We start from the raw sequence: 8,990 nt of genomic DNA on the forward strand, positions 1-8,990 counted from the left end.
ATTTCCAATTTCAACCAGTTGACGATAATACGTGATCATCTTCCATTACCTGCTGGGGATAACTTTTCTCATACTCGACGTTGTTGAATTCCACTAGCCTAGTGCTTCCTGGTTTTCAATGGTGGTCTAACTAAAATTCATCAGCGATGTGTTTGTTTGGAAATGTTTTGTGAAATAAAGCAATCAAGATTCACCGGTCAGGGGAATGTTTTAAATAATTTGAAGAATACATCTAAAGATCAATTGTTCAACTATTTTCTTTCGTATTATACTTACGTCAAGACAAATCAATGGATTTTTTTATATGAAAATAAAATAAGAAGCCATAGCCCCATGGAAAGTCAACCAAAACAGAAGCGATCCATTAATCTATCAATAACACTATGATTATTATTGGAGAATGTGGTATAATGGATACACCTGCCTTGCTAAACTCTGTTTCAGCTTGTATGTGTTGAGTTCATTTCATTCATGTTTAAGTTAATTGTGATGAACTCTTAGTAAATAATAATTTCAGGATATTATTCATGTACTGCTTATCTATTTTTTAGTCCTTATTATTTTTAACATGAATAAAATAGATCGTTGTTATAACGTATCAATTTGCCCTCTTAATATATATATATATATGTCCAATGATACAGGAAATACGTACGAGCAGTCTTGGGTGCTATTCGGTCCTTCCTATCTGCCTAGCCCAGCCGTTAAGTCCAGAACACAAATAACAGCCTCAGCAATATGAATCATTATTTACAAGCATACTGGGTTATATATATTAACCAAACAGACCACATATATCAAAAATAGAAAAATAACATTTGTACAGTAATTGGCCAATGTGGCTGTAGCTAGGGGGAAAGTAATCAATAATAATAGTTCCAAGGTCAAAATAAAGGTTATGATAAGAGGAACACGGAAACGACTAGGTCACTTATTTAACAACTATCCAATAGGAATAGGCGTATTACATTTGTCCATAAATAGACCTCAGATTTATGATTCATAATTCGCCAGGGGATATAACAATCGTGGAAACAATTTTATAACCAAACATTTTAATAAATATATCTTCTCTACATTCCAATTTTCGAAATATGATTCCGTCAAACTTTTTTTCACCTCATTGTTTATGATCTTGTATGTGTGTGTATATGTTTGTTAATGTTCTTATCAGGTTCAACCCCATATGGTTGGATGACACTACAAGGCAACAAACTTGATGGAACTGATTTACATACAAAAATAGCTAAAGAAATGGGTATTAAACGAAGTGAATCGAAGGTGTTGAATTATTCTAGACTATATGGTTCAGGCATTGAATTTGCATCGCATTTATTAGCAAAATTTTGTAATATTACTGTGAGTTGCTTTGATCCTTACCCTTTATACAGTGTTCTTTTCTTTGAACGATAGTTTACATTTGACGGTGATGTCTTGGAGATGTTTTATGGTTGCCATCCCAATAGCATCTTTGTGGTGGATTGTTTGCGGATTTTAGGAGTAAGTAAGAAAAACAAAGAGGTGGTCAACTTTCGAAATCGCGCCGTGATGTAGAGAATAGATGTATAGGGTTGTTATATGTTTATATGTCACAACTCTCTGCATAGTGTTTTGAAGATTTTGGAACTCAGTGTGACTCGATATGTTATTAGACATTGCTAAAAAAAGGCAAGTGACAGGGATATATTACATATTCCATAAAGCAAAGTGAACCGTCTTGACTAACACAAATTTATCCTGGTTGTATTTTTGATTAAAATGTGTCTTTTGTAAGACACTGATTTTGTCTATTTATTTATTGATCATATGGATGTTTCCTTTTGTTATTATTTCACAATATTATCGTTTCGTTTGTGTGAGGAATTCCTTTGGTGCTCAACTGCATAAGCACTTCAAATGTTATCCGTGAATAAATTGTATTTCAAGTTGACTAGAGCTGTTATATTACTCCTCTCTTTTTTTTTTAACTTTCCAACCATTTTAGCCAGAACAAGCTAGTTTAAAAGCAAAACAACTTTTTCAAATTACTAAAGGACGCCGAACTATTGTGGACTCTTTTCCTTCCGACGATGGTACTTCAATATCAACGTCTAAATGGCAGGGTGGAAGTGAGTCAGCTGTATTCAATCAGTTGGAATCAATTGCTCGTAGTCCAGAGCCTCGTACACCATTTTTAAATGCACAACTAACTCGTGCATTGAATCCGAAACTTGTTAAAGATGATGTAAGTATTCAGGAATTTTTTTTAGTTTTCTTTAAATATCTTGTTTATCATATATTTTATCATGAAATATTCTTATAATGATAATAATATAGAACTTTCTGTCTATTGTTGATGATGAACTTCTCTTCTCATACTTCAGTGTTCCATAAGCTACGTAATAATGACAAATTTGACTTTTAGAAACATGATCTTTATCCTTCTTGTTAAATCAATAAAAAGTTGTTGCCGCTCAGACTTAGCTAATATTTCGTTACAATAAGTAATGTATATGTGTGTATCATAATCTTACTGCACAGTAATAGTCTAATTTCAGTCAGGCAGTCAGTCGCAACGTAGAACTTCGTACGTACGTACATCGGACCAAGTTGCCATACCTCGTTAGCACAACAAAATGAACACCGAATTCTTAGAAGTAGTTAATTTAGTGATGGGAATATATAAAAGAAAGGTTGTATATAAGGATATAGTACAGGAAGGCAGATATGAATCAATTTTAATCTCACGGTTTAAGGGAAGATAAAGAGTATATACACCTACGCCATTGGGATCGATTCTGAGCAATGTCACACAGAGTCTCCAACCATTGGTTACGATAGTCACGTGGACCCCGACCAAGTAGTCTGCATCTACCAACATGACTCAGACTAGAAGTTATTGACCTCAAGAACTGATGCCACGTTTTGGTTTGGCCTCCCCTAACTCTCTTCCAACCATTGTCAATACTAGTCAGCATAGCGCGTGATAGAAGTAGTAAGAGTATAAACAGTAATCCGAAAGATTAGGGTTTGAAGATGTTATTGAAGGAGTATAATCCAGTGAAATAAATTTGGAAAGAGAAAAAGATAGAGACATGAAGAGTTCAGAAGATTAGAGTTTGAGAGAACACAAAGAGTGGATGCACCTCCAATTTAGTTAGAAAAAGACACAGTAAAAAAAAGGATTATGATTATTCTACTTGAGTTGTAAAGGTTAACTTGCATGATAAATAACATTAAACAATCAGCAGTTAAAATTAGCGCTGATTTAAATCAGTTACCAAGTTCAGGTTTATGTGAGTCGAACTTCTATATGGAAACCTTATCATACTATCTGACTACTCAATCTGAAATAGTAGACAGTAGATGTGTTGTTTGAATTTTCCATTTCTAAGTAGAAAACTGAATGATCTGATCACCATAAACCCTTTTTTCTCTTCAGAAATTACTACTTACCATATTCATATCATTGTTTAATACGAATTATCTTTTCGAATTTTAATTGTATACTTCTTTTTGTTCATGTTTTAGTTTTTACCAAGTCGTGTAAATTGGGTTGTACAAAGTTCCGCTGTTGATTATTTACATTGTATGCTTGTTTTAATGCGTTGGCTTATAAATAAATTTAAAATTCCTGCACGTTTATGTATTAGTATTCATGATGAATTGCGATATATTTGTCCGAAATCACATATGTATCAAGTTGCATTAGCTTTGCAAGTCAGTTTAGCTATTATTATTATTATTATTATTATTATTATTATTATGATTATTATCGTTGTTTAATTTATTTAATTCAATGAATTATATTATGTAAATAATCGCAAAACGCTTAGCAATTTTCAGGTATAATCAAATTGATATAGATAGCCATGTTATATGTATAAAACAGATGTATGATTCTAAATGTTTTTGAAGTGTGATATAGTTTTAAAATTATTTTTTGAGAGTACATTCGTCACATGGATTAGAGCAATGTAACGCATCAGTTGGAAACTATTGATTCTTTGTTGGTGGACTAGGACGTCCTGTCGATCTAGGAATAATGTATCCAAGGTCATTTTCAGTCACAATACAGATTAATAATAGGTTTTTCTTGGTTCTCATTTTTCTTTTGTCTTAATTATCTTTGGTGACTGGATTTCCATATATGTTGTTTCGAAGTGGCATACTTACTGTACCGGGACAAATGGTTGTCCTGTACCATAATAAACAATTAAAAGTCTGATATCAAGTAATTGTCATTGTCAACCAAATTATATTTTATTCCAGTAGTTAATGTACTATTGGTTAACAAAAATAACATGACTGAATTAGTTCACATCATGATAGGAACAGATTACTCTTGAAACATACAAATCAATAAAAATGTGGTATTGCTTGCAACCCCCGATCCTAGCACTTTATGGCTTATTGAGTCGTAAGTCTATCAGGGGACAATAATTGATTGTATGAACTCCAAGAATTACTAATTAGCTACAAATGTGCTACTCATTATGCCTATTTCTCAAATAACCTCGAAATTTTATTCGTACTACTGATAATATTAAAATAAATTTCTGGAAACGATGGAAATAACATGTTTAATTAGGTTTTGTTCGGAGAAGTTATGACGACGTTTGTTCGATGAATGTTCTTTAATTTCCACCTCTTCTTAATTTGTTTGCTCATGATACAAACTACTTTTTGTTCATAGCAATCTCACCATAAAATTGTGTAACACTCTTAGTTTCCAACACGTTCGTCATCTTTATTTATCTTTCTATTTTTTTACGGAAAACATAATTTCAACAGATTAGCAATCTACTGACAAGGACATTCTTCGTCTATCAATTAGGCATGCGCGATCTACCAGAAGTAAGTCTTTTTATTGATACTGGCTTTTTGTTGAAATATCTTCCTTTTCACTAATTGTTCAACCTTAAAATAATATTATGCTATTATTCAATAAATGATAATAGCTATGAGCACGAGCTTAATATGTATTTGTGCAAATCACAGATTTTTTGAATAAGTCGAAATAAAGCAAATAGATACGATAATCATTTGGTTGGTTCAGATTATTAGTTCATTATTGAATTATTATAAATGTATGCTCGATTGCTTGATAGTTTATGAAAACTGAACATTTTATACCATTTCTTGCTCAGGTAGATGATTTTTGTGGAGTTTCGCTTTCTGAGCTCAATGAGGAACGAGACTACACTAAAATTTAGACCATAAAAGGGTATGTGCGTTACTTTTAAGATTAGTGATTATGTGGTGAGAATATAGCATATGAATAAGACAATCAGAATCACAAGAGCTACTTTCGATTTTTTTTTTTTTTACCGAAATGAACCACCGTGATCTTTCATCATATAAACAGAACGATGAAAAATACCATCAATATTGTTCTTAGAACGTTTATAATATTATTCACGTATGTATATGACGTGCAGTTTTGTGAATGATGGTTATTTTAGTGTAACTGAAAACTACTTATTTATTAGATTGTTGGAAATTATTCAACTCCATAAAACTACTATTTGTTCGGTATGATTTTACGTTCTGTTCCGTTTTCCTTGATGCTATAATCGGTTTTTGCTGACTAAATGATATCATCGGCACATTCAAAGACTACTACTAAAAGATGATGAAAAAGGGGAACAAGATTAACGTATATATGCACATATATATTGACTGATGAAAGAAGCAGTTTATTTCCAGATTGATAAAGGTAGCCAAATGTTCACAATTAAAGAGATAAGAAAGAATAATGAATGCGTGCAATTGTAGCAAATTTTGAATTGTGTCACGTGAGTTGTTCAACCACGGATTTCTATATATTTGGTGTCTCCCTATACCAATATTTATGTGTTCAAATAGATAAATAAATAAATTATCCTAAACATCTTTACGGCAATCCCAGGACTTCAGTCAGTCATAGATAAAAGGATCTGGATCAAATATTGATTGGTTCAAGTTGTTACACCTCAGATTAGCGCAGTGAAAGAATGAATTATCACTAGAGGAAGCAAACAAAGTCGAAATAATGATAGATAGAATGTGTCGAACAGTGGAATCCAGGACACGTATTCTGTCCCATTTGGAACTCGTCAGCTTCATGTACCCGTACCAGGGAGTTGATGTTTAGTCTGGGTCTGGAACCGAGTGCCATTGGCCTCAAACATATACCAACGTGTTATCCGGGCAGTTCAACAACCATATATACAGATGTCCATGTTATTATATTACTTTCAGTTGAGATTGTAAAGATTCTTTTATAAAGCTGTTCTCGTTATCCTACAATTGAATTGAGGTGTTGTTGTAGTCGTATATTCGTCTTCATCAAGAGAGAGTAAGGATTGAGCGGCTTTTATCCGACTTGAAGGAGAGTGATTCTTAGCAGTCCACAACTTTGTATAACTTCCATCTGTGATTAGCCGTGTTGGAGTACCCAGTTTTTGAAATGTTGTAGTCATGTTCTTATTTCTGGATTGTTTGGTCTGCCAACGGGAATGGGATAGTACACGACTTTATTGTTGTTTGTTGGGTTGAGAGAGGCTTGTATGTTGTATGTATGCAGCCCACCCTGTTGTAGTTCCAATTGAGTTCCAGTCCTGCTCCACTTATTTTACTTCGTGCAGTTCGGTAGTATTACTGACTCTCTCATACACATATAAAGTGTCTCTGTAAGGCGAGTACAGGAATCTGTATTTGGTGAGTTGTATCAAATCAGTTGTGATTGATTTTAGTTGTGCGTGTATTTCTGTTTGTTTTAGCTTATGTACTCAACGGAAATGATAGATAGGTTGTTCATCCTTGTAGTTTTCACCATCATACTGGTCTTGGTGTAGTTAGTTTCATTTTTATTTCTTTTTCTCGTTATTATAACACTCTTGAGGGGAGGGGGAGGGAGGTGTCTGTAATATGGAGACAAGATAATGAGAATCGGCAAAATAGCTTTTGGTGTTTAACGCAGTGGTTTAGAATTCTTCGTAAAGATTCTTTGCTATGATATAGCGAGAATGACAGTGTTAAAGGTATGAAATGCTTAGTTTGTTCCATGCAGATTGTACGTGACACGTAAATGAATGAGTTGTTGTCTCAATCTCCCGTGTTCACAATAAACTCTGAATGAAATCAATCTATTAGTATTTCACTGCATAATGGGCTAGGTGGTGAAGTACGGATGCTGAGATAAATGATGATTTTCAGTGATGACTTGTTGATATTTTCGTGTTATAAGTCGGTTTGTTTGTTGCTCCGAGACATTTGTTAAGGATGATTTTGTGGGTGATAATGAATTTACTATGTAAGTATTTACTTATATTTGATAAGAACTGTGAAAGTAACTTGTTTCGTTAATATATATTGACGTTCAGTTTAATGAGATGATGTAGTGAATGTTTTCTAAAATTGGGATTTGAAAATGGATAATATGTTTTGGAAAATACATAAAGTTCTTGGAGAAAAGCAGAGTAATTTGTTTCATTACTTTTGTTGTGAGATACTTTTAGCTTGTAGAGATTCTGCTCACTGAATGATAGTGGCTTATATAAGCCACTATCTATCACACTGTCTCTCCCAGATATTATGTTAACTCTACTTTCACTGAATTCGTCTTGTCGAATGAGAAAGTGTTAATGATTTTTTAAATGTATTAATCATTTAATATACTAGCAGAAACTGAATATGTTATACCACTAATTATAATGATGCTGTCTTGCTTGCACATGAACAGATGATATTGTCGTCAAGGTAGGAAGACTGATTGAATGAGTCCATTTTCTTCATATTTGCTTAACTTATTTCTAGAGTTAAACTGCGTTATGTAACATAATATGCCTTTTTTCAATTTTTTTTTGAAGTTTCAAGACTTATATAATAAGAGTCTGAGAATAAAACTCAATTATTTTAGTGTTAACATTGAATATATTCACTGATATTATTATTTTACTATGTGGTGTATTTTGAGTATTGACTTATTTATTCCTCCCTTTTCCCACTGTTCTTCCCCTTATATCTGCTTGAAATCTTCAGTTGTTTAGTTAAGCTTATTTATGAAAACAATCTATATCACACCAAATACATAAAATTTTACTCTTGTTTCTTAAAATTGTCTATGTGTATTAAAATGTTTATTGTTATTATCATTAGATTTTAACTTAAGCAATAGACCTTACACACACACATACACACACCTTATTTTACAATGTGGATGAATAAATGTCAAAAATTAATTTTTGAAAGCCATTGGAATTGTGAGCCATTGTTTTAATCAACTTTTATATTTATGAAGATTTTAAGCTGTAAATTATGATTAAAATTTATCTGTACCTTTAAATTTCAATTATTTTCGAGTAACCCGTTGGTCACTTTAATGTAATCATCGTTGTTCTTTATGGATAGCTGTATTATCATAATCGTGCTATTATAAATGTGTAAAATATTCCCTACACACTTTTGATTTGTAGAAGTTTCTAATTTTTCAGAAATTTTAAGTGTTTGAGTTTTATCATAATTTAGCTTTTTCTTTTTTTCAGCGTTATTAATTATTTTTTACTAATACTATCTTTCACCTTTTTCTTATCAATTGTTTTCTGTCAGTCAGTAGCATTTTTCAGTTCAGTTGAGGTTGATACCTGCATTCGTAAAGAGGCCAAAGATGATTGTGTTACTCCATCAAATTCCAGTGGTTTACAGAACGGTTATGGAGTATCTCCGGGTCAATCCTTAACAATGCAAGATATTCTTGACAAAACTGGAGGATCTATGAAGTTGTGATATAGAACTATATTTTGAACTGTCAGATTACTTTTTATCCACTTTTGTATATTCTATAGAGACTGTTTGCAAATACTATTTTTGATTTAAAGGACTGAATGTTTTTTGTACATCCTATTTAGTCTTAGCGATAAGAGCTAATAATATGTTCAGTATTCGCACTTTTTGGAATGATTTGTTATAGTACGCACACATTTGTTTCAATAATCTATGCGAGTAAGTGTTGGAAAAATAGACCATAT

The 8,990-nt window shown here is 32.4% G+C and overlaps 1 protein-coding gene across 1 annotated transcript in view; it reads left to right on the plus strand.

Moving 5' to 3' along the window:
* Positions 1–8,748, plus strand: part of Smp_161380 (putative DNA polymerase gamma) — a gene marked incomplete at its 3' end in the record, with an annotated part of 49,382 nt that extends 40,634 nt beyond the window's left edge. Inside the window, exons 14-18 of the mRNA XM_018794772.1 lie at positions 1,175–1,363; positions 1,989–2,224; positions 3,511–3,699; positions 4,774–4,836; positions 8,572–8,748. Coding sequence (XP_018649151.1) covers positions 1,175–1,363; positions 1,989–2,224; positions 3,511–3,699; positions 4,774–4,836; positions 8,572–8,748 — 854 coding nt within the window. The remainder of the gene's footprint in view (positions 1–1,174; positions 1,364–1,988; positions 2,225–3,510; positions 3,700–4,773; positions 4,837–8,571) is intronic.
* Between the last annotated feature and the right edge of the window lie 242 nt (positions 8,749–8,990).

This window comes from Schistosoma mansoni, chromosome 1, assembly GCF_000237925.1.
Source record: "Schistosoma mansoni strain Puerto Rico chromosome 1, complete genome".
In the NCBI taxonomy this organism is placed as follows: domain Eukaryota; kingdom Metazoa; phylum Platyhelminthes; class Trematoda; order Strigeidida; family Schistosomatidae; genus Schistosoma; species Schistosoma mansoni.